The 26653-nt window shown below is 35.9% G+C and overlaps 1 protein-coding gene across 3 annotated transcripts in view; it reads right to left on the bottom strand.

Annotated features, from left to right (window-relative positions):
- Nucleotides 1-26653, bottom strand: part of MKLN1 (muskelin 1) — a 345476-nt gene that overhangs the window by 98112 nt on the left and 220711 nt on the right. For 2 of the 3 annotated variants that reach the window (XM_046020023.1, XM_046020022.1), the window contains 4 exons: nucleotides 23411-23553; nucleotides 21701-21789; nucleotides 12827-12936; nucleotides 10189-10381 (listed from right to left, as the gene is read on the bottom strand). In XM_046020023.1, coding sequence (XP_045875979.1) covers nucleotides 10189-10381; nucleotides 12827-12936; nucleotides 21701-21789; nucleotides 23411-23553 — 535 coding nt within the window. Of the gene's footprint in view, nucleotides 1-10188; nucleotides 10385-12826; nucleotides 12937-21700; nucleotides 21790-23410; nucleotides 23554-26653 lie in introns of those variants that run through there. The other variant, XM_046020024.1, reaches the window with a different exon arrangement.

The raw sequence follows: 26653 nt of genomic DNA on the forward strand, positions 1-26653 counted from the left end.
CCCCGTGATCAAGACCTGAGCCGAAGGCAGAGGCTTAACCCACTGAGCCACCCAGGCGCCCTGCATTATTGTTTTTTGACAGGGAAACTGGGTTATCAATAAACAGTCCAGATGGATCTGGAGTAGGTTACATGGCATAGCTATATAATAACTTTCAATGAAATGACATGCTTTAAGAATCTTCCTTATGTCTGCAAAAAGAAAAGTAATAATGCAAATGCTTATTAAGGCTTTGGTAAACAGTAATACTACATGCTACAGAAACTTTATTTTTTTAATAGATTTTATTTATTTTATTTTAGAGAGAGAGAGAGAGAGAGAGTGTGAGTGGCAGGGGGAAGGAGTAGAAGGAGAGGGAGAGAATCTCAAACAGACTCTGTGCTGAGTGTGGAGCCCAACACAGGCTTGATCCCATGACTGTGAGATCAAGACCTGAGCTGAAACCAAGAGTCAGCTACTGAACAAACTGAGCCACCCAGGCACTCTGGAACTTCATTTTTAAACAGAACAAGTTTAATTTCTAGAAATAAAACAGTCATAAGCTTGAAATCCCTTGAAACAATCAATAAAAATGGTACAAAGATTAAAGGATAAGGATTTTTTTTTTCAAAATACACTACTTTCAGTATCTTGTTTTAATTTAAATTCCCTTTTAAGATCTAAAAATAAATGAAAGTTGACACCTCTGCATCCCAAACTTTCACCATGTTCCCTATATTTCTAATTCTTGAAAGATCTTGCTACTAATAATAAGCCTTTTGTTTTGGTATTCCTACTTGTAGACCTTTTACATGACTCAGCAAAAAAATTTAGGCTCTCTGTTGAAATAATGACATTCTCATCTACAAAAATATGACAACACCCATTCTACTGTTTTGAAAATCTCAAAAACAAATAAAAAGTGAGGCACTGAAACATTCCTGTGAACTAAGTATAAAAATTACTTCCATGCTTTAAGAGGAAGTCAGGCAGTTGCTAGTATTTCTTTCTGACAAACATCTACAGCAGGAAATCAGAAGGATCTGATAAAAGTAAAACTATACAAAAGAAATGAAAAGTATCACTTAGGAGAAAGCATGCTAAGACGGAGTTGCTAACAATTTTCAAACTATTTAAAGTCTCCAGGTCCAATACCACCTCATTTTTCCCCCTATGATTAAGACTATAAGAAACACATTTCATACAGTCCTAATCTCCAGGCACCTCCAATAGTGAATACCCTCTTTAAAAAAAAAAAAAAAAAAAGTTTCAAACCTCATCCAAGGTAAAAAAAAAAAAAAAAAGCATATATAATAGTACTTCAACCCATACCCAAAGTTCTATCACTCATTTCTTCTTTTTTTTTTTTTTTAAGATTTCATTTATTTATTTGACAGAGAGATAGCAATAGAAGGTACACAAGCAGGGGGAGTGGGAGAAGGAGAAGCAGGCTTCCCGCCAAGCAGGGAGCCCGATGTGGGGCTCTTGATCCTAGGACCCTGGGATCATGACCCGAGCTAAAGGCAGACGCTTAATGACTGAGCTACCCAATCACCCTCTATCACACATTCCTCATCAACAGATTGATGACAGGGGTGCCTGGGTGGCTCAATTAAGTGTCCAACTCTTGATTTTTGCTCTAGTTATGATCTCAGGGTAGTGAGACAGAGCACCCCTGCCAGGTTCTTGGAGCCTGCTTAACATTCTCTCTCTCCCTCTGCCCCGACCCTGCTCCCATGCATACTCTCTCTCTCTCTTTAAAAGAGGAGGAGGAGGAGGAAAAATCCTAAAGTATATATGCTTAAGGCAGAATAAAAATAATCCTAGATACAAGATCAGGGGCACCTGTGTGCCTCAGTTAGTTAAGTGTCTGCCTTCTGCTCAGGTCATGATCTCAAGGTCCTGAGATTAAGCCTCCTGGCAGGCTCCCTGCTCAGCAGGAAGTCTGCCTGTCCCTCTGCCCCTCCCCCTACTCATACTCTCAAATAAAGAGTCTTTAAAAAAAAAAAAGATACAAGATCAATGATTCAAATATTACTGAAGAACAAACAGATTAGTACATATTTGGGTAAAATTACCAAACACTGACTGAATACAGTAAGACTAGTAATATTTTATAGGGTCTTTGAATGTGGTATCAAAATAAAGGACAACAATAACTTATGAGTTGGAAGATGACCAGATGGGAGTTGAAAAATCTACTATGTCCTTATATGGAAAAAGGGTAAAAGCACTGATTAATTTTGTTAAATATGTATACTTGCTGTAATTTCTAGACTAATATAGTCTAGATAAACAAAGTATGTTGCTTCCAAACAAAAAGAAAAAACTGAGAAGATTAAAAAGTTTTAAGGGGCACCTGGGTGGCTCAGTGGGTTAAAGCCTCTGCCTCGGCTCAGGTCATGATCTCAGGGTCCTGGGATCGAGTCCCATATCGGACTCTCTGCTCAGCGGGGAGCCTGCTTCCTCCTCTCTCTGCCTGCCTCTCTGCCTACTTGTGATCTCTGTCTGTCAAATAAATAAATAAAATCTTAAAAAAAATAAGTTTTAAGAGTTAACAACCAAAAAAGGGGACATGACAAAGTATATACAATAAAATGGTAATTATTAAATCTATTTATTTACCACCAATTCAATCATGCAAATGAAATAAATGCTCAAATCAAAAGAAGGCAAATTTTTTTGAACTAAATTTATAGGAGACACTTCTTATAAAAAAAAAAAAGGATACAGAAGGGTTGAAAATAAAAGGTAAAAAAAGAAACATTATGCAAATACTTACCAAATGAAAGCTTAATGTAAACAATTTATCCCGTTAAGCAAAAACACTACTAGACTCAGCCACAGCAACTTCTTGCTAGACCCGTCTCCAAGGGCAGGGGAAACAAAGGCAAAAATGAACTATTGGGACTTCATCAAGATAAAAGGCTTTTTTGCACAGCAAAGGAAACAGTTGACAAAACGGAAAGACAACTGATAGAATGGAAGAAGATATTTGCAAATATCTTATCAGATAAAGGGCTAGTATCCAAAATCTACAAACTCAACACCCCAAAAAAGATAATCCAATCAAGAAATGGGTAGAAGACATGAACAGACATTTCTCCAAGGAGCACACAGAAATGGCCAACAGACACATGGAAAAAAGTTCAATATCACTCAGCACAATGAGATACCACCTCACACCAGTCAGAATGGCTAAAATTAACAAGTCAGGAAACCAAAAATGTTGGCAAGGATGCAGAGAAAGGAGAACCCTCTTACACTGTTGGTAGGAATGCAAGCTGGTTAAAATGCAAGCCACTCTGAAAAACAGTATGGAGCGTCCTTAAAAAGTTGAAAATAGAGCTACCCTACAACCCAGCAGCAGTTGCCCTACTCGGTATTTACTCCAAAGATTAAAAATGAAGTGATCCAAAGGGGCACATTCACCCCAATGTTTATAGCAAGCAATGCCTACAATAGGACAATAGCCAAATTATGGAAAGAGCCCAACAGATAAAGAAGATGTGGTGTGTATGTGTGTGTGTGGATACTACTTAGCCATCAAAAAATTTGAAAACTTGCCATTTGCAACAGCAGGGATGAAACTAGAGGATATGCAAGTTAAATAAGTCACTCAGAGAAAGACAATCATATGATCTCACTTATATGTGGAATTTAAGAAACAAAACAGAGGATCATAGAGGAAGAGAGGAAAAAATACAACAAGATGAAATCACAGAGGGAGACAAACCACAAGAGTCTCTTAACTCTAGGAAACAAACTGAGGGTTGTTGGAGGGGAGGGGGCTAATAGGACGATGGACATTAAGGCAGGCATGTGATGTAATGAGCACTGGGTATTATATGAATCGCTGACCTCTACTTCTGAAACTAATGTTAATTAATTAAATAACACTACCAGAGATAAAACACATTTCATAAATGAGAAAAAATTTAGTTCAAAATTAAAGAATTTAAATTGTGTATATATCTAGACACATGGCTTCAAAATATGTAAAGCAAAATTGCACAAACCCCTAAGAGACAGGCAATTTCAAAATCACAGTGGAAAGAGTTAACATATTTTTCTTAGTACCTGAGAGAATCTGACAGAAAATATCACTATTGGTAAAGAAAACTTGTGGAACATGGTTGGCAAACTGAACCAATTAGGCATATACAGAAAACCACCCCAATAAATAAAGAATTCATATTCTGTCCAAGTATGTATGATATGTTTATAAAAATTAAACAAACCAGACCATACAGTAAGTCTCATCAAATTTCAAAGAACTAGAATTCTACTGAATATGTAATTTGACCACCATGCATTCATGCTAGAAATAAGTTAACAATTAAAAAAAAAAAGAAATCTGGAATTTGGATATTTAATTTGGAAATTAAAAACAAAACTACAAAAGAGCCATATTATTTCATAATGAAATTGCTGAACTGGACAAAAATGAAAATACTTCATAGCACAACCAGAAAATAAGTAGACGGGAATTTATATCCTTAAATGTATATATGGGAAAATAACAAGTCTGGAAATTAGTATGCCAAGCATCCATCTTAGTTAGTTAAAAAAAGAGAGCAACTTAGTTCCAAAGAGAGAAAGAAGACAACTAGAGTAACAGTCGACGACATTACAAATAACAGAAAGAATCAACAAATCAGAAATTAGTTTCCTCAAAAGACCAATAAACTTAATAAATTTCTGGTGATAGTGAAAGTGATGGGGGTGGGGGAAGAATTCATACATGAGAAATAGAAGGAGTGAAAAGAAATATTTTAAGAAATCCTGAAAACATTAAACAAGGGGATATCAGGTATATTTTCATGCCCACAAGGTTGAAATTTTAAGTGAAACTGACAAATCGCTCAAAAAAAAAAAAAAAAAAGGATCTTGTTAAAAACTGAACCAACCAAACAACCCTGAATAGTCTTACAACATTTAAATCAGTTGAACTGATAGACAAAAATACTTTCCCCAAGCAATTTCCAAGCACAGATAGCATAATGACAAATTCTCCCAAGCATATAAGAATTCAAATCTTACACATACAGATTATAGAAAGAAAAGGTTAACTCTTCAACACATCATATGAGATTAGTGTAAGGATACTAAACCTGAAGACAAAGGTAAGATAAATTACAAGGTCAATCTTATTAATGAAAATATAGTTGGAAGAATTCTAACAAAACGTTAAGTCCACCTAAATCCAATACAGACCAAAAAAATAATGAGATAGATTTATCTGAGAAATGCAAAGTTAAGTATATCTGAATTTTAACATTAGAAAATCAATCACTATGATTTCACGTATTAATAGAATTTAGGAGGAAAAAAATGGTATCACAAGAGATAGAAAAAAAATGGTAACATTCAATGCCCATTTATAACTATAGATATAGATATAGAAATAGAGTTGCTAAACTCTTAGCAACCGAGTAACCTAATACAGGATCTCCAAAACCCCAGATCAAACAACATACTTCACAATGAAATTGCTGAAAGCATCTGTTTTGAGATCATGAACTATATAGGGATATCCACTATCATTATGTCATCTCACCCTTGTACTAAATATCCTGGCCAAAAGGTTAAGCACAAGAGAAGAAAATAAGGCATAGGGCTGGTCATTATGCATGCGTATTGTAAACTGAAAAGAAATGAAAAACAGAGCAAAATTTGTGCTACACAGCTAGCAGTGTTTAAGTCACCAACTAGATCTAACACTTACTGCCCACCTGCTTGTACTCACTAAGCTTTGTCTTTCATTTTTCCGTAAGCTGTTCTTTTCTGATTAGCTCTTAACTGAGGTAAATGAAACTGGAAAGCACCCCTGAGGTGATGGAGACTTCCCTGACAAGACCTCCCGCAGACCACCCAAACCTTTTGAGCTAACCCCGAACCTGCACCTGCACAGGAGCATGGAGTGACCTCTGGAATGAACAGCAACTACTTTTACCTCTTTGTAATACGAAAATCTCCAACCAAGGAGGAGCCTCAGCTTCATTCACATACACACAATGTATGTGTAGGCACGTTTCCTTAAGGCATGTGTGCGATCTTATGCTCGCCTCTACATATGATGACACGGCTTCCCAACCTAAATATTCATCCTAACCCTAAACAAAAGGAACCCATTCACCCTCTCTCAGGGAGTCACAGCTCTGAAAGCCATTTCCTGTGATCTCCTTTGCTGCAAATAAAAGTTTTCATTGTGCAACAACTCAACCTGGTGCAGTTTCTGACTCACCAAGGAGTGAACTCATGTTGGCTCAGTTACAGTTCAAGGGTAACTCTTTAGCACCAAAAAACTTTGTTAGTTAAGAAGGATCTCAAATTAATGGCCTCAGCTTTCATTTTTAAGAAACTAGAAAAAGAAGAGCATATTAAAACTGAACTATGTAGAAAAAAGGAAATAATAAAGGTAGAAATCAATGAAATGGGAGAAAAAGAAACAGAAAGTCAAAGAAACCATCACCAATTTTAAGAGTAAGATATGACATAAAGATGTCATAAAGATATAAACAACTTTATGCCAATAAATTCACCAATTTAGATGAAATGGGAATATTCCTTACAAGACACAAACTACCAATGCTCACTCAAGAAGATATACAGAATATGAACAGCCCTGTTGCCATTAACAATATTAAATATGCAGTTAAAAACATTGCCACAAAGATAACTCCAACAAGACTTGAGATCTCACTTAAAAAAAACAAAGAATGCTGGGACGCCTGGGTGGCTCAGTGGATTAGGCCTCTGCCTTCTGCTCAGGTCATGCTCTCAGGATCTTGGGATCGAGCCCTACATGGGGCTCTCTGCTCAGCGGGAGCCTGCTTCCTCCTCTCTCTCTTTGCCTACTTGTGATCTCTCTCTCTCTCTCTCTCTCTGTCAAATAAATGAAATCTTAAAAAAAAAAAAAAAGAATGCTGAGAGGGAAACAGGGAAACCACCACCACATAAACCACGGAGTGAGAAGAAATTATAAAAGAGATGAAAGAGAGAAAGGGAGAGAGGAGGAGGGAAAGTGGGAAGGAGATAAAGACCTCCAGTTAAAACTTTAGGACCATTTTATTAAACTTCATCCCTTCCTTATCTCACAGAAGCAAACTGTAATTTAAAGAGGAAATAAGATAAACACTGTAAAGGGAGGTTAGGTTTTCTTTGACTATTTCCTGTTCCTAGGTCATTACTTCTGCCCATCATCACTGGATTCCACTTTTTCCTCAGGCACTGTTAGGGAGAAAGTAGCAATAATTGGTCCAGGGATACTGGACCTGCAATAAAATTAACTATAAATGTAGGGGTGTTTCTAACAAATAGTAAGTCTATTAGAAACACTTTCTCTCAAATACCTTAAATACTCATATTTAAAGAACATACTAAGATACACTAAACGTACACTCTTGTTTCCTCCATTTTAAGATGCTTTTGATTCCCTAGGCTTTCCTAGTTAGCAAACAGGAACTTCTTGCCCTTCTCTGCTATGTTTTTAGTGGAGCAGAAGCCAAAAAACTCTGCAGTGTTTACTTCCTTATTTGTCCAACAAATCATCATCAGTGAAGTCAGCAGCAAACTGAACAACCCTGGAAGGAATGTTTATTAACTAAACACTGTTCCCAGCCAGTTGAGGAGTACAAAAAAATATGTCTTGGTTCTAACTAAGGAAGAATAACTACCAATTTTCCCTCAAACTTGAGCCCTTCCCAGAGCCAGAAAGGTAAGGTAAGCCCCTGTGGTATCAAAGCTGCACACAATCTTAACAGTTTCTCTTAAATGAGTATATTGATAAAGACACGGTTTTTAAATATAACTGTTTCTAGCTAAGTGATACCATAGAGTCGCCAGAGGTTTTTGTTGTTCTCACTGAGATCTACCTTAACAAAATATTACATGCCTTAAGATAAATATTTGAAGCAAAACTAACAAATTATGAAAATACTTGTGACTTCTTCATCTTTAGGTTAAAAAAATATAGAATCCATTCTTAGAAATGGCATACATAGATTTATACTTTCATTGGTGGTATTTTAATGGCTTGGGAAGATATTAATAATCATATATATTTATTTATACTCCAAAGTTTACTCTATTTCAAACATAATAATCATTTATTTGCAGGTATCATTACCAATTAAATAAGCAGTAACAATGTACAAGGCTGAGAAGCAGGTTTGTTATTACAAAGCAATGGAGCCAGAAGCAATTCGTTTTAAGTTAACTTAAAATTTATAAACTCAAGGAAGGGAGCACTGGTTCCATTTTCTTCAGTTGTAAAATATCCAACCTATCTGATAAATGAGCACATAATAATAATGGATGATAACAGAGATAAGATTAAAATACATGAAAGCAGAGATTGGAGAAAGTCTATTGCCCTTTCTTCTTAGGTTAAAAAAAATGACCATTCCACAAGTTTTATACTGAGCACTAGGCTGTTTTCACTCACAACACTTCTAATACCAAATGTGGGGGTTTTTTCTCACAACAGCTATTTTTCCAATTTTCTGACACCAACTGGGTATCCAACAATTCAATTCTGACACTATCTACCTGAAGTTACCGTCAGATTCCTGTAAGTTAAAGGGCTCAGTCCCACGAGACTATCCCCACTTCAGATGCCAACCCCGACTCCCAGGCCTATAGTTCTTATTACCTACAAATCTGAGGTTCCCACAACTCCCCCTCAGGTTTAGCGACTCATCAGAGTGAGTGGGGGTGGTGGTGTGTGTATGTGTGTGGGTGTGTTTTCTACCTCTTTAGGCACCTCAATATTTAGGGCCTTTTCCTTTTCTCTTTTGAGTCTCTATTACCTAGGCATAACTGATTAAAACACTGGTCACCGGTGATTGGACTCAATCTCTGACTCCTTTCCCTTCCCTGGTTGGGTGATGGAGCTGAAAGTTCCAGCCCTCTACACACAGGGTTTGACCTTTCTGGAAATCTGAAGCCATCTAGAGCTCCCAGCCGCCTCTCATCTCAGCATACAAAAAAAACACTCTTGTCCCTCCACCAAATTCCAAGAGTTTTAGGAGACAAAGACAAATATTTATTCAAAAAAAATTTTTTTAAGATTTTTATTCATTTTTTTAGAGAGAAGGAGAAAGAGCAAGCACACGAGCAGGGGTTCCCCACTGAGCAAAGAGTCCAAAGTGGGACTTGATCCCAGGATCATGACCCAAGCCAAAGGCAGACACTTAACCAGCTGAGCCACCCAGCCACCGTATTAAAAAAAAAAAATTTTTTTTAAGATTTATTTATTTGAGAGAGTACACACCCACACACACACCCATAGACGTGTGAGTGGGGCAAGGGGCAGAGAGAGAGGAAGGGAATCTTAAGCAAACTCCCTGCTAAGCAGGGAGCCCGAAGCCAGACTCAATCTCAAGACCTGAGGTGAAACCAAGAGCTAGATGCTTAACTGACTGAGCCACCCAGGTGCCCCTATATATTTTTTTCTATTATACCACAGCACCTATTCTGTTGTTTGTCACTGGCAGAGATTATTTTTTAAAAGAATACCATTCTATAAAATAAGAACAGAGACACTTTTTAAAAATAACAAAACATACCAGACCATACCAAACCTTAAATATTCAAACAGATGTCATCCTCCAAAACAATTATCTTTGGAGATTATATCATGTTCTAATATTCACATTTCTTTCAAAACCAGGTTATAAACCATTCAAGAAAATTAGCAATTATGTAGCATCCATATCACACAGATGTTTACAGGACAAATACCCTCATTCATTATAACTTTCTACTAATAACATTTTTTAACATATCCAACTACCCATTATGCCAAATTATGCCCTTAAAAATGGTAATTTTCTATCAATAAAAATACATAAAGGAATAGGCCTCCAAAATGGAAGGCAACATTTAAAGCCTTTTTGTAACGTTGCTTAGTGCTAGTCAATGTTAGCGTTCATAGATGCAAAGGCATGCTTCCATGGTTTCCCAAGATGGTAATTTAGATTTAGATATGTGAGTTCAAATACGTTTCTTTTTTTTAAAGTATCATTATGGACCTATCTTACATAAAAGAAGCACATAATTCAACAAACTAATAATCTTTATAGAGTAAAAACGGGGAAAAAGTAAACTAATAATTGGCATAAGATTATATTATTTTCAAAAAACTGTTTCTGTATACACTTGAAATCACGTTAAAAAAACAAAGTTTACATGTTTATAACATACCATTTACAGCTTTTTCAATCAATTCTTCACAAGCATCAAAATCACCCTTTAACACCAGTTTATCATGTAGATCTGTTAACATGGGATGTTCTAGGGCAATCTTGGTTTTTTTTTGTAGCGATTCAAAAGCCTCTGTATAGTTGTGTTGTCTGAAGTGTTTTAGACAAAGGCGTATAGCTTCCTGTTCACGGTACTACTGGAACACAAGAGAAAGTATGAAAAGAAGAGATCTGCTTAGTTATTACTGTAGGCAACAAGAGATAACTAACCTAAAGTGAGCATTTACCACGTGCTAAGCATTATAACTATTCATTATTATTATTATTATTCATTATACTATTCGTTATTATTTCCACTTTGAAAGGCAAAGATGAAGCTTAGTCAACTGTAATAACTTGCCAAATGTCACAAGTATATAGCAGAAAGATATAAAAGACATGAAGATATACAGATATACATATCTATATACCCAGAGGTATTAGTTCATGAAGATGAAAGATATAAAAAGATGAAACCAGGGGCACCTGGGGGGCTCAGTGGGTTAAGCCTCTGCCTTCGGCTCAGGTCATGATCTCAGGGTCCTGGGATCGAGCCCTGCATCGGGCTCTTCGCTCAGCGGGGAGCCTGCTTCCCCCCTCTCTCTCTGCCTGCCTCTCTGCCTACTTGTGATCTCTCTCTGTCAAATAAATAAATAAAAATCTTTAAAAAAAAAAAAAAAGATGAAACCAAACCTAATTCTAGAGCCTGAACTTAAAAAAAAAAAAAAAAAAAAAAAAAGGCAGAGTAACTGTTTATCAAAGACCACTTAAGACTGCAAAGATTGTAACTTCCATGGCATTTACTCATCAGATTACATGTTCGTACTGAATGCACAGAAACCATTAAATAACATACATAAGTTATATTATGCTTTATGTTCTTGGTTCTTAGTTGAAGTTACTATATGAAAAGCAAATATTATCAAGTGTTTTATGTATTTCAAAAACCACAGAGTTTATGCCTCAAAATGATCAGAAGACGACTACCTAAATTTTATATTTTTTTCTAAGCCTGGGCTACCTCATCTCTTACATGGCTGTAAAGCAAAAATCTCAATTAACTAGAATCCAAAAAGAAGAATGTTCAATGTACTAACTCTCCCCTATTAGGATTAATGCCAAAAATACAAGCTTAGATAAAAACTTAAGTTTTCTATCAGGTTGCATATAGATATACAGTAGGAGAAAATTTATGAAAAATAGTATTTCAATGCTTTAAAAAAAGACTGAAACTCAAAGAGGTGAAGACTTGAATTGCTAGAGGTTCACAATAAATGCAGTGAACTTAAAAAGTGAGTAAGACTGAAAATTTTATGCTCTCAGATATAACTCTCCACAGTGTTACAACTTCCTACAATATCAAGAGATTGGTGTGAGTGTAGTAAAATACACACACACACATATCATAGGCTAAAGGGAAAATTGTACTCAAGTATCAGAGAAATTTAATCATTATTTTTTAAAAGAACCAATAGAATTTAGAAGATCCTAAGTATATACAACTATGTGCATAAAACTGTAAAGGTGATTTTTTAACATTTAAAAATATCATCTCTACCCTGAAAGATCTTACAATATTACAGGAAATCCAAGAATATATAAAAAACACAGAAAATACTAAAATTCAGCCTCTATTTTAAGTTGAATATAATCAAATGCCAAAAACAAATTAGTCAAAGAGTTCCTCAATTAAACTAATCAGAAAAGAGCTGAAATTCCATATGAAAAACCTTAGAAAGAATTCATAGTGCTTCCCAATCTCCTATGAGTAGATCAGTTCACCCCTACTCACAAATAAAAGTAACAGGAAGTAGTGAAGAGAGTAAAGCTTTACCTCCTTGACAAGAAAGAGCAAGCCCCCCATTTAAAAAAAAAAAAAAGCTATGAGAGTCGAATAAATATACATCAAAAGCAAAAAACAAAGCACAAAAGGTATGCAAAAAACCCACAAGACCTATTTCTCAGTAACTTAAACTGACATTTTCCAAGCTGCATCTACTGTATAAAATGATCTATGAACAAAATTGTTAAATATAATTTTTATACTTCCTATAAGCACAAGATAATAATATTTACAGAAGCTATTTCAAATTATTTAAAGGAAAAGCAAATATTCCTATTTTATTCAACAAACACAATTGAGTAATGTGTTATAAAAGCAGTTCCCACTAAAAACTGTGTTTAAAAATTTCTATCAATATAGGTTGAAAACAAAATTCAGGATCAGATAGGTTTAATAATATATATAAATGGCAGACTCTGGAAATAGACTGCCTGAATTTATATGCTTGCTTAGGCACTTTACAATTGTGAACTGTGTGGACTTGAGCAAGCTACTCAAACTCTCCGTGCTCCATTTCATCATCTATAAAAGAGGGATAATAACTGTACCTATCTCACAGAATGGTAATGATTAAATAAGTTATAAAGACTGCTTAGCAGCTGGCAGAATATAAATAATAAATGTTAGTTGATTAGTCATTATAGTTATTATTATCCTCAGTATTTTAAATTATTCTAAATGAAGACAAAAGCCTGACACATTTCTCCCCTTATAGGCATCAGAAACATAAAATCAGGATTTTAAAATACAGTCCTACCTTGCTATACCAGTTGAGACAGGGTTGTACTACGTCGGGATCATCAATGCCACTAAGTTCAACATACCAGATGCTAAAGTTAAAGCTGGGTCCCCAGGATAAGAGTGGAACTTTGTGGAGAAAAGAAAGAAAGAAAGAAAAAAATTAACATAGTTCAAATAAAACTTTAGCAGATTAAAATCACTATTCATGCCCATTAAATCCATTCAACAAATTTTCAGAACATTTTTTAAAAGGCTAACACTGTATTATTAGGTGCTGCGGCTACAGTAAAAAAAGAAAATATGATCCATGCCATCCAGTGGTTTAATTAATTAATTAATTAAAAAGGATTTTATTTATTTGACAGAGAGAGACACAGCAAGAGAGGGAACATAGGCAGGAGGAGTGGGAGAGGGAGAAGCAGGCCTCCTGATGAACAGGGAGCCCTACGTGGGGCTCAATCCCAGGACCCTGGGATCATGTCCGGAGCCAAAGGCAGATGCTTAACAATTGAGCCACGGGGTTTAGTTTACAAAAGCACCACAAAATAAATTCAAAGTGCTCAAAAAAAAAAAAAAAAATTCAAAGTGCTCATTTACCTACTCCTCTAAAAACAGGACCAGGGCTAGATTATATAGCAGTCAAATTTTATCAAACTCACAAGAAACAAATCATTACTATATAAATTAAACTGTATCAGAGCACGAAAGATTAAAGTTCAATTCTTAACAAGTGGCATAACCCTGAAAACAAAATCAGAAGAAAAATAATTTAGGGCTGATCTCAGCTATAAAGTATATATTCAAAAAATTTTTTAACTTGCAAAAAAATTCTACCAGGTTTTCACTGTAATCAAATATAGTCCATTCCAGGAATGGAAGGATGATTCAATAACAGAAGCCATATTAATGCAATTCACCATGTTAACTAAATAAAAGAAAATGTGTCTGATAACCTCAACTTGTGTTTACAATAAATTAATAAGATTTATTTTCTACTCACTAGGAAAAAAAAACCCCTCTTGGGGTGCCTGGGTGGTTCAGTGGGTTAAGCCTCTGCCTTCGGCTGGGATCATGATCTCAGGGTCCTGGAATCGAGCCCTGAGTCGGGCTCTCTGCTCTACAGGGAGCCTGCTTCCTCCTCTCTGTCTACTTGTGATATCTCTCTGTCAAATAAATAAATAAAATCTTAAAAAAAAAAAGAAATATAAGACAAAAGAAAACTACCTTACCTAAATTTTTTGTTAAATATCAAAGACCTCAAAAATTAAACCTAATCGAGAAACATTAAGTATTGCAGCTCAAGTCTGGAACAGGACAAAGAATCCCAATTATCTCTATTATTCGACACTATATGGGAGATCTTAGCCAATGCAATAAGAAGGGGGGAAAAAAGCAAATTAAGAAAAAACAGTATCACGTGAACATGATATAGCTATCTTCATAAGAAATTCAAGAGATTCAACTGAAAAACTTAAGATTGTATTCAAGGTAAACATGAAAATCAGCTTTCCCTTTTCTTGTAATAACCAACTAGAAAATTTAATGAAAAGTCCCCTTTAAAATGGTCACAAGAGGATGCCAAGTGGCTCGGTTGGTTAAGTGACTGTCTGCAGCTCAGGGCTCAGGTCCTGATCCGGGGATAGTGCAATCAAGTCCCGTATGGGCTCTCCCTGGTTTGTGTAGGGTCTGCTTCTCCTTCTCCCTCTGCCTGTTACTCCCCTTGCTTGGGCTCTCTTTCTTTCCCTGGCAAATAAATAAATAAAATCTTTAAAATAAAATAAAATAAAATGGCCTTCTCCCTCTGTCCCTGCTTGTATTCCCTCTCTCACTGTCTCTCTGTCAAATAAATAAAATAAAATCTTTTTTTTTTTAATAAAATAAAATCTTTAAAAAAATGAAACAAAATAGTCACAAGAGCTTACAACATCTCAGAATAAACTTTAATACTGGCAGAATCTATTGAAGATAATAGAAAATGTTACTTAAGAATTGAATAAATGAAAGGACATACAATATCCTTAAATGGGAAAACTCAATGTTGTAAACATGACAGTTCTCCTCAAATTAACTGTAAATTTAATGTAATCTCAATCAAAGTCTCAGTGGTATATATCCAATTTTTTTCTTTTTTATAAAAGATTTTATTTTTTAAGTAATCTCTACATCCAGCATGGGGCTCAAACGCACAACCCCAAAATCAAGAGTCACATGCTCTACCAACTGAACCAGCCAGGTGCCCCATATCCATTTTTCTCTTTACATGTAATTGAACAAGCTGATTTTTTAAAAAGTACAAAAAAATAAAAAACAAAAAAATTTTAAAAGTCAGTAACACAAGAATATCCGAAAGAAATTAAATATACAGTAATTTTAAGTTTGGTATTCATAAGAGAAAAGAAAGGTAAATTATTGAAGCAGAAGAGTGAATCTAAAAATCTAAGGATTGAGAAGAGTTTACAGTAGGATGAAGATAACAATTCACATCCGTAATGACAGAAGAGAGTACAGGTTTTTAACATATGATCCACTGCCTCTTAGGGATCCCTGCAACATTTTCAGGAGGTCCCAAGTGGTCAAAACATTTTTTCTAGTAAGACTAGGACTTTACAGCCCCTTCCCCTTTTGAAACTGTACTGACATTTGCAATCATGGTGCAAAAGCAATGGTGAGTAAAAACTTCTAGCATCTTAGTAGTACCATGGAAAGTAGTACCATGAAAATCTATCAGTATTTCTTTTTTTTTCTTAAGATTTTATTTGTTTATTTGACAGAGGGAGAGAGCGTAAATAGGCAGAGTGGCAGACAGAAGGAGAGGGAGAACCAGACTCCCCACCTAGCAGGGAGCCTGCTGCAGGACTTGATCCCAGGACCCTGGGGATCATGACCTGAGCTGAAGGCAGCTACTTAACCTACTGAGCCACCCAGGCACCCTAGTATTTCTTAATACAGTAAAGATTAAGTTGTATTCCTTGCCATCATATACTTGGAGTTTAAAAAAAAAAAAAAAGGGCAATTCATTTAAGAATTGCATCCTTAATGATGCAATAAAAATTTTAATAAATCCTGGGGCGCCTGGGTGGCTCAGTGGGCTAAAGCCTCTGCCTTCGGCTCAGGTCATGATCTCAGGGTCCTGGGATTGAGTCCCTGCTCGGCAGGGAGCCTGCTTCCTCCGCTTTCTCTCTCTCTCTCTGCCTCTCTGCCTGCTTGTGATCTCTGTCAAATAAATAAAATCTTTAAAAAAAAAAAATTTAATAAATCCTAATCATTAGGTACACATCTTTTTAACATTCTGTGTGACACAATGGGAAGTACGTATAAAGTACTTTTGCTACATACCAAAGCATAATGGAAAAGAATCTACATAGCTGTTTGAGCTAAAATATCTATTTGTCTCCCCCCATCCCAAGACCCCTAACAGGATACAACTTCCTTTTAAAAGAAAAATTGACAGATAACTTATGATCATTTAATGTGGAGTATAGGCCGGATATTTACCTTTCATTTCAAAGAAAACAACAGACAGTATTTGTTGCCAAGAATAAAATTCAAGGGGCGCCTGGGTGGCTCAGTGGGTTAAAGCCTCTGCCTCCAGCTCAGGTCAAAATCCCGGGGTCCTGGGATCGAGCCCCACGTTGGGCTCTCTGCTCAGCGGGGAGCCTGCTTCCCCTCTCCCTCTCTGCCTGCCTCTCTGCTTACTTCTGATCTCTGTCTGTCAAATAAATAAATAAATAAACCTTAAAAAAAATAAAATTCAAGCTTTCAAGGAAAAATCACAATTTTGGAGAATTGGGGCACCTGGATGGCTCAGTCAGTTGAGCATCTGACTCTTGATTTCGGCTCTGGTCAAGATCTCGTGGTCTTGGGATTGAGCCCCCTATTGGGCTCTGTGTTCTACAGGGGGTCTGCTTGAGATTCTCTCTCTCCCTTTCCCTCTGCCCCTCCCCACCCTCTCATTAAAAATAAATATATAAATATTTAAAAAATATACCCCCCCACAGAAAATTGGTATCCAAGGTTGTGAATTTAACTATTTCCAGGCAATTAAGACTTTCCTGTAAGATTGGTGGTGATCTATTAGTATGTTTTAAAAAAAATATTACATAATAAAATGTTTCAACATCTGGAAGATCTGCATAACTCACTGAGCCATATTTTCTGAATGAATAATGAATGTCAGAAAACCACACATGGATAAAAGTGCAAGACAAGCCAAAGAATTTTTTTTTTAAGACTTATTTATTTTAGAGACTGAGCACAAGCAAAAGTGGGAGGGACAGAGGGAGAGGAAGAAAGAATCTCAAGCAGACTCTGTGCTGACTGCAGACCCCAACGTAGGCTCGATTCTACCATCCTGAGACCATTACCTGATCCAAAACCAAGAGCTGGACACTCAACCAATTGTGCCACACAGGTGCTCCGCCAATGGATTTTAATATAACACTAATAGGATTCAGAACAAATACTCTAACTACATTTTAGAAACTGACACTTGTCAAGTTTTAAGTATCAAAGCAGAATAGCCACCATACCTGATATCAGACCTGATTTCCAAGTCTGCTCTTCTCTTTTAGCATATCATATTCATGAGGAGCAAAAGTATTACTAGGTCAAATGATTTTCTATCTGTGTGAGTGAAGACACACATAGGCAGTAGCAACCAGTCATTAGCATATATGACAGACTCCCAGGATGTATAAAATGGCTTTTAGTTTACATATACAAACAACAAAAATTTCAGAAAGTTTTATGAATGAATACTAAATTAACTTTAAAAAAGTTTTTTTTTATTTATTAGAGAGTGATTGAGAAAGCAGAAGCTGGGATTGGGCCGGGGGGGAGAGGCAGAGGGAGAAATAGACTCTGGGCTGAGCAGGGAGCCTGATGCAGGGCTCCATCCCAGAACCCTGGGATCATGACTTGAGCCAAAGACAGACGCTTAACTGACTGAGCACCCCTAAACATAGGATTTTAAACCCAACGCTAAAAGAACACAGTCTCTAAGTATAACCAGACATTAGTTAGGAGTTTCAAGTTCCAGGTCCGTGTTCAATAAGATTAGGAGGAAAAAGTCCTCCTATTATATTTTATTCAAGTTCCAGTAAAATGTTCATTTTTTTAAAGAAAAAAAAAAAAAGACTTCATTTGGGGTGCCTGGGTTAAACCTCTGCCTTTGGCTCAGGTCATGATCCTGGGTTCGAGCCCCATTATCAGGCTCTCCACTCAGTGGGGAGCCTGCTTCCCCCTCTCTCTCTGCCTGCCTCTCTGCCTACTTGTGATCTCTCTCTCTGTGTCAAATAAATAAATAAAAAATAAAATCTAAAAAAAAAAAAAAAAAAAAGATTTCATTTATTTATTTGACAGAGAGAGAGAAAGAGCACAAGCAGGGGGAGTGGCAGGTAGAGGGAGAGGAGAAGCAGGCTCCTTTGCAGAGCAGGAGAAGCCCCATGTGGGACTCAATCCCAGGACACCAGGATCATGACCTGAGCAGAAGGCAACTGCTTAATCAGCTGAGCCACCCAGGCACTCAAAAATGTTCATTAAAAACCATTTTAGCAATTGTGTTTTTAGAAAGATTCTGCCTACATACTGGATGGCCCAACAGAAATATTTCTAAAATAATATTAATTGTAATTCTTAAAGCCTTTCAAAGAACAATGTTGAGAGGGAGGTTAATTAGGAAGTCATCTTACAAGAACATCATATATTAAAGATGAATGAAGAGTACAATTAATTTTTAACAGATTGAAGGGATATATACAGAATAAGCAGAGTGATGTACACCCACTTCAAATTTTACAAATGATTTCTGTGACATTAATAACTTCAATAATGCAGACAGACATACTATGCATTATATGTCAAATCTAAATGTGAACTGCAGCTCCAGGTACATGTTCTTTGCTTCCCGATGAAAGAGGTCTTTGTTCCCACCTCAAATAAAGATTAAAAACTCTTAATACGAATCCTAAAGCTAAGAGTTTATATCCTACAGTTCAACCGCCAATTTTCCTCATTGGACAATCAGACACAGCTATGATCAGGATCAGTGCCTCTCTTTCTTTTTCATAATGACATGTGTAGAAAGTGGTAATATTTTTTTTAAAGATTTTATTTATTTATTTGACAGACAGAGATCACAAGTAGGCAGAGGAAGGCAGAGAGAGGAAATGAAGCAGGCTCCCTGCTGAGCAGAGAGCCCAACGAGGGGCTCAATCCCAGGACCCTGAGATCATGACCTGAGCTGAAGGCAGAGGCTTTAACCCACTGAGCCACCCAGGCACCCCAAAAACGGTTATATTTTTATGGCAAATATGGGTATGAGGCTGCAGGCTCCTGCTACTCTAGGATCAAAGCCGGGTCAACACAACAAAAAATGCCTGTGTGGCATATTCAGTGTTCTTTGACAGTATCACTTAAGAAGCTCTCATCTAAATGGCTAAAACAGGTATTAGAAGATGCCAGGAATTTCAAAGTTCTGAAAGATCCTAAAAAGTCAAGACTAAGCACTCCGAAAGGATGCATCTATTTTACTACAGAATTAGTGAGTACACAAAACATTTAGCACAGTACCTGGCACACAGTAAGTGCTCAATAAATATAAGCTATTATTATGAGTTATTACTACTGTATTAATTTTCCTTTTAGTAGCACATTTTTAAAAATATCAACTTTCCATCTGCCTTCATAAAGGGCCACCATTACGGCACCCCTCTCAGACTTAGTACTCAATCTAGACTTCGAAATACTTCTGAGGATCCAGAATGCACTCCAAATCCAGCCAGAGCTGAAGCTTCTCCCTAAAGCTCCCACAACCATCCAGTAAAAATCAAAGAAGTCCACAGAAATCTAAGATATTCTAACAATTTATCCCAAGAAGGTAAACAAATATCTGCTAAATCACCAATAAGAGAGAGCTACACATCACTCAAGTACTTTTTCAGAATGATTTTTTTAAAGAAAACATGGGGATAAACTAAAAATACTAACCTAACATAAAGGCTTTGAGTTTCACATTTTCACATTATATTATTTTCAAAGAAAATGTATCAAAAGAATGTTAAGAAGACTGGAAAGCACCACACAGCAGACCAGTATTAGTATCTTATAACAGAGAAGAAATATGAAGTTATCTAAATATTAATATCCTAGATATCGAATGAGTTAATAAGTGTCTACAATTATTTGAAAAGGTCCAATTAACATTTTGCCTGAAAACCATAAAACTAACCCACAGTTAAGTAAAAGACATCATTATGCTCTATAATTAAAGGCTGACAGAAAGGCTGGAAAGAGGTCCAATTTCTTATCTTTGGGCAGCTGAATGTCTAACTTATCCAGAAGAGATAATTTTATAATTTTTATAATTTTATAGTTTTTTAAGGGAAGAAACCACACAAGTTTCCAAACAGACATTTACTCATACTTATAATGAATAATACTAGGAGACTGAGAACTACAGAAGCAGTAGCAGTAGGTAGCTTCCTTCAATGTAAACCAATGACTGTAGGTACTGTGCAAGAATAAAAGATTCTGAACATAAAAGGAGAAAGAGAAATTTCACTTTGTGTGATGAAGCAAATAATTGGTTGAATAAGTACTTTAAAATTTAATAGAACCTAAAATTATTATAGGAAAATATAAGATATCTCACTGCTTCTAGATCTGAAATATGCAAATGAAGAACTATTAAAGCTATGCTAGGGTCTGTAGGAATAGGGTGGCCTGCATACTGAGGAAAGAAATAGTACAAAAAAAAAGCAAACAAGAGTCAAGCTTAGTAAAAAAATTTGCTTGTTCATAAATTCTCATAGGAAAACAGCAAATAGGTTTTTATTTACAATTATTTATTGTAACGATAGAAACCATAGTCTAAAAAAAGTAACACACTGGATAGCAAGTAGTTTTTCTTCTATAGTAGTCCTTAGTAAGACCTTAGATATTCTTTTTACCCAACAGAACTATTTGAGTCAATGAAATGAACAGGCCACCTCTTGATATGTTGGCAAAAAATGACTATGAAGTACACTGCTTGTTCCAAGAGGACTTTTTCTCCCAAATCAAAACATGGCATTCTGGCTTTTATTAATATTCTTTGAAGGATCTGATTCACTTTAATTTTAACATACTTTCAACTATGCAACATAGATGCAGACTGAAAATTGAGTCAAGTCTTCAACTTTTCTACCTTAAAAAAAAAATCCTGAAGAAAAGCAAAGTAACCCTAAAAATACTAATGCTGAGGAGGCATTACAAGACTGTCTTAAGCTAAAGCACTTGCTAAATAAATACATGCCTTAAGTAGTATTTTTCAAATCTTCCATTGTACCATATTAGTGGGCCATAAAATTAGCTTAATGGGTTTGACCAACATTACAGTAAAAAAAGGAAAGAAAAAAGAAAAAGAAAAAACAGAATTTGGGGGAGGGTTAAAAAAAGAAAAACAGAAAATAAACATAATATACTTCCTTAAGGAATTCATCAGTATTTAGTTTTAGAATATTAAGCTCTACAATAACTTGATAAACTTTCCATAAAAGAATCAAAGCTGAACTAAGTCACTTATCTCATTAAACCTTCTAAGATAACCTTCAAACGAAAAAATATCTGGAAAAGGTTCCACTTGAAGTAACTGTCACTTATAGATTTATAAAGCAGGGAACAGAAAACTGCTGCTGCAAAGGGCCAAACAGTAAACATTTTGTCTCTTGCAACTAGTTTGTAGAGCAAATGCAAGACAGACGTTACAACCAGTGAATAATCAGTGTGGCAGTGTTCCCATAAAATCCTATTATAAACAACAGGAGTTCCAAAGGATTCAGACTACAGGCTGTAATTTGCTGACTGATGGTATAAAGAATTTATTTCTATTTCAGAATGCTAAAAACCTTACCTATTTTAATGAATCGACAAGGGAACATCTGTTCATCAATTTTATGCTTCAAGGTGAATGTTTCTTTGTTATAATCATTCTTTAAGCCACTGTGGAAAAAAAATAGGCTATCAAATTTGACTTTATAATTTAGTAAACACACTAAAACATAAATCATACTCAGATCTTAAGGTTAAACAAAATTCATGACCAAGAAAATGTAAAGGAGTCATTGAAAGGGCGCCTGGGAGGCTCAGTTGGTTAAGCATCTGACTTCAACTCAGGTCATGATCCCAGGGTCCTGGAACTGAGTCCCGCATCCGGCTCCTTGCTCAGCGGGCAGCCTGCTTCTCCCTCTGCCTGCCATTTCCCCTGCCTGTGCTATCTCCAACAAATAAATAATCTTTAAAAAAAAAAAAAAAAAAAAAAAGGTAGTCAAACATGAGAATAATGAGAATATAGGTCAAAACTTGCACATTCACATCAACTGTGTTCTAATTATATGAAGGCTAATGAAAAATGTTCAGCGTTAATTACAGGATGTGGCTACAGTGCATGGAAATGTGCGATAGGAACTAGTAGCCTTAGTGTATAACTGAATGTAACATCAAATATGTAAGCAGTAAGAAAAAAATTAAAAAATAATTCACGTTCAATCTGACAATTTAGAGCCAAGTATTAGAGCCTGTGAAACAATTAAGTTTTTAAAAATTTCAATTAAGATGTTAATAATGTTCTTTCACTCCATTAGTTTAATAGCACCCACTTCATTCTAAATAAAAATAAACCCTTACCACCTCTCTATGTAAACAGCTAGGATTGAAACACAAGTATTTACAGGAATATCAGTTACCTTCAGATTGCCTTATGTCCTAAAATACTTTCATGACTTGAATGCAGTATCAATGCGATATTTACTTTTATCAAACACTATGCTAAATGGCACATATTATATCATAAATATATTCCAAAACACTATGGCTTTACTTGTCCATGTTACTGGTTGTCTGATTTTTCATTATCCAGGGGGCACATTAACACTTTCAATCCTCATGGTCTAAGTCTTTAAAACTCAAATTTAATAAGCTCCTTCCAATTGGCAGGTACTATGGTAGATAGTCACATACTTTTTCTCTTTTTAGTCTCCAATTTATACTATATTCTCAAAATACTGTTTCTGGATTAGGGCAATCGATTTTAATGTTTTAGATAGAGTCTATATATATGTTTTTAAAGATTTTATTTATTTAATTGTCAGAGAGAGAGAGCACAAACCAGGGAAGTGGCGGGCAGAGGGAGAAGCAGGCCCCTAATGCGGAACTTAATCCCAGGACCTTGGGATCATGACCTGAGCAAAAGGCAGATGCTTAACTGACTGAGCCACCCAGGCCTCCCTAGAGTCTGTATTTTTATAGTAAAGATTTTTATTAAAGCTGAAAATATTTCTGAGGTCATTTACAGTTCAAAAATAAGATCGAGAAATTAGTAGGGAAAAAAAACCACCCAAGTTTTATTTTCTTCTTTAGTAACAATATTAAATTGTGGCTGATGGTTAAAAAAAGGTTAACTCAAGCCACAATATTAAAATAAGGCACTAGAAATACCACAGTAGAAATATTCGTTTCTCCCTTGAAAGAAAGATCAAACCATGCAGATTTAATCACAAAGAGATAAAATAAAACTGTAGCTTGTTTAGAAGACAACTTTTTCTTCCCCATAATCATAACTCACCTGGACAATAGCTCTGTCATATTTTCTTCATTCATTCCACCAAAGACTTTAAATTTCTTCAAATTGCAGACATGAGTTTTCTCATATTTTCCAAATGTGATGTTCTGGACTATAGCAGGCCTTTCAAGTTTCAGAATCAGATACTAAAAAAAGAAACAATCAAATTATATCCTCCTTTGTTTAGAACAAACAAACAACTTTAAAAGTTAAAACTTTGGAGAGTTAGCTGAAGAATGCATAAGATCTGTCCTGTCCATCCTACACTGGTGGACCATGTTTTTAATGCTAAAAAACAGTATGACCAGCCCTTTGTAGGCTGCCCTACCACCACCACTTTTCCCCAGCAAACTACATCATCTTGAACTGCAGATGAAGGGGGGGAAAAAGGACTAATCAGATAACTTCTAATGAAGGCATGCCATTCAATAAAAGATATAAACAGACTATGAATTATAAACAAGATTAGATTACAAAAGCAGCAATCACACATTCTCATCAACTACACTTTTTTTTTTTTTTAAGATTTTATTTATTTATTTGAGAGAGAGAGAGACAGGGTGTGCTCTCTGAGCACATGAGAGGGGAGGTCAGAGGGAGAAGTAGACTTCCCATGGAGCTGGGAACCCGATGTGGGACTCCATCCCAGGACTCCAGGATCATGACCTGTGCCGAAGGCAGTCGCTCAACCAACTGAGCCACGCAGGGACCCACAACTACACTCGTGATAGCAAATTCAATGTTCAAAATTAGTGATAAAACTTTAAACTTAAAAACAAACAGAGATTTACTAACAAGCCCTGCCAAGTTTAAAATAAAAAAACCTGAGGGTGCCTGGGTGGCTCAATCATTAAGTGTCTGCCTTTGGCTTGGCTGGGGTCATGATCCTGGGGTCCTGTAATCCACCAAGTGTCAGGCTCTCTGCTCAGCAGGAAGCCTGCTTTCCCTCTCCCACTTTCCTTGCTTGTATTCCTGCTCCCTGTCTTTCTCTCTGTCAAATAAATAAAAAAGATCTTAAAAAAAAACAAAAAACAAAACCTGGACCTACAATAAATATGTCTAATGCAGCTCAAGATTTCCTGTTACACACTGGATAAAATGGTGCCAGTTAATTAGGGCACACATTTTACATTATGTAGACTGTTTCAATTATAAAAATAAAGAAGGAAATTTCTACTGGTCGAGTACACGGAGAAAAAGGTATTCAGAAAAATGATTCAGATGTTTTGTTGCAGTGGCTTCATGCTAATAATGGGTAATACAGATGAAAAAGGTAGGATAAAAATAAAATTGGTGGTTGGTCCTACCTCATAACATGCAAAGAAAATTAACCCAAGGTGGACCAAAACTGATCCAAAATCGATCTTTTAGGACCAAAGACCCACATGTAAGAACTAAAACTCTAAAACTCTTAGATGAAAATAGGGGTAAATACAAGACTCTGGATTTGGCAATGATTTCCTAGATATGACTCCAAAATCTAAAATAAATTACACTTCATAAAAATTAAAACTTTTGTGCAAAGGTTACTATCAAGAAAGTGAAAATATCACCCATTGAATGGGAGAAAATATTTGCAAATAATAAACATAACAAGGGTTTAGTATCCAGAAAATATAAAAAATTCTTACAACTCAACAACAAAAAAAGACAAGCTAATTTAAAAACAGCAAAGGACCTCAATAGTCCTCTCTCCAAGAAAGATAAACAAATGGTCAACAGGCACATGAAAAGATGTGTCACTAATCATCAGGGAAATCAAATAAAAATCACAATAAAATATAACTTCACACCCACACTAGGACAGCTATAATTGAAAACAAACAAAATAGCAAGTGTTGTCAAGGATACAGAGAAACTGGAACCCCTTCAGATATTGCTGGTGGGAATCAAAATGGTACAGATGATATAGAATACAGTGTGGCAGTTCCTCAAAAAGTTAAACATAAAGTTCTACTCCTATATATTTTATATATACTCACAATGAGTAAAAAAAAAAAAAAAAAAAAAAAGGTGGTCAATAAACACTTATAAACAAATGTTCAGAGCAGCGCTACTCACAATGGCCAAAAGGCAGAAACGACCCAAAAGTCCTAAACCAATAAATGGAAGAACAAAATGAAGTAATTCTATAAAATGGAATACTATTCAGCCATAAAAAGGAATGGAGCACTGATACACGCTATGATATGGACAAACCTCAAAAATATGCTTGGTAAAAGAAATCAGACTAACAGATCATGTATTGTATGATTCCACTTATATAGAATATCCAGAACAGGTAAATCCATAGAGGTTGAAAGCAGATTAGTAATTGCCAAAAGCTGTGTTAAGGGGAAAAGGAGAGACTACTTCATGGGTACCACAGGTTCTTGTGGAGTGACTAAAAACATTTTGGAACTAGGTAAGATAGTTGCACAACACCGCGAATGTATCAAATGCCACTAACGTGCATATTTTAAAATGGTTAATTTTATGTTATGTGACTTTTACCTCAATAAGAGAATGAAGCTGATGTTGACATGAAAGATTATGATGATGATGATGATGATGATGATGATGAAGAAATCAGATTTAATATTTTGTGAACACTAACTCCCTTGTCTGCCACATTGCCTGGATTTTTATATTCATTCTCTCATTTTATTAGAAGTCAGAAATAGTAGTATATTAATAATAATTATCCTCTTTATCCTCATTATACAGATGAAAGAAGTTTGACTTAGAAAGGCTAATTAATTTGACCATCATTACAACACGAATCAATGGCAGACGTGACATTAAAAATCAGTCTGACTGGCTGATATTGTTGGTTGGCTGACCCAACCACCATTTCCAACCGAATTCTTCCTAGCCACCTTCCATCCAAAGGACAAAATGCTGAGATATAAGCAGAGGTAAGCTCTGCTTTCCGGAAAAAAAAAAAAAAAAATGCTACCTCTTTGCTATTTGAACAGTAGCAACTACCACAACCACTGTGTAACCATGAAGAAAAAAATCAAGGGAATCTCAGAGATAGCCAATGAAAAGCCACTCCGCTTTCAGCAGAAGCTGCCTAACTAGTTTTCTTGGGGAGGAAAAAGGGGCGGGAAGGATCCAATTTGTTTAACCCACTGTCATAGGACCTTCTGTTACTTGAAGTTAAAAACATCTGTACTGGGGCGCCTGGGTGGCTCAGTGGGTTAAAGACTCTGCCTTCGGCTTGGGTCATAATCCCAGGGTCCTGGGACTGAGCCCCACATTGGG

The sequence above is a fragment of the Meles meles genome, chromosome 10, assembly GCF_922984935.1.
Source record: "Meles meles chromosome 10, mMelMel3.1 paternal haplotype, whole genome shotgun sequence".
Taxonomy (NCBI): Eukaryota; Metazoa; Chordata; class Mammalia; order Carnivora; family Mustelidae; genus Meles; species Meles meles.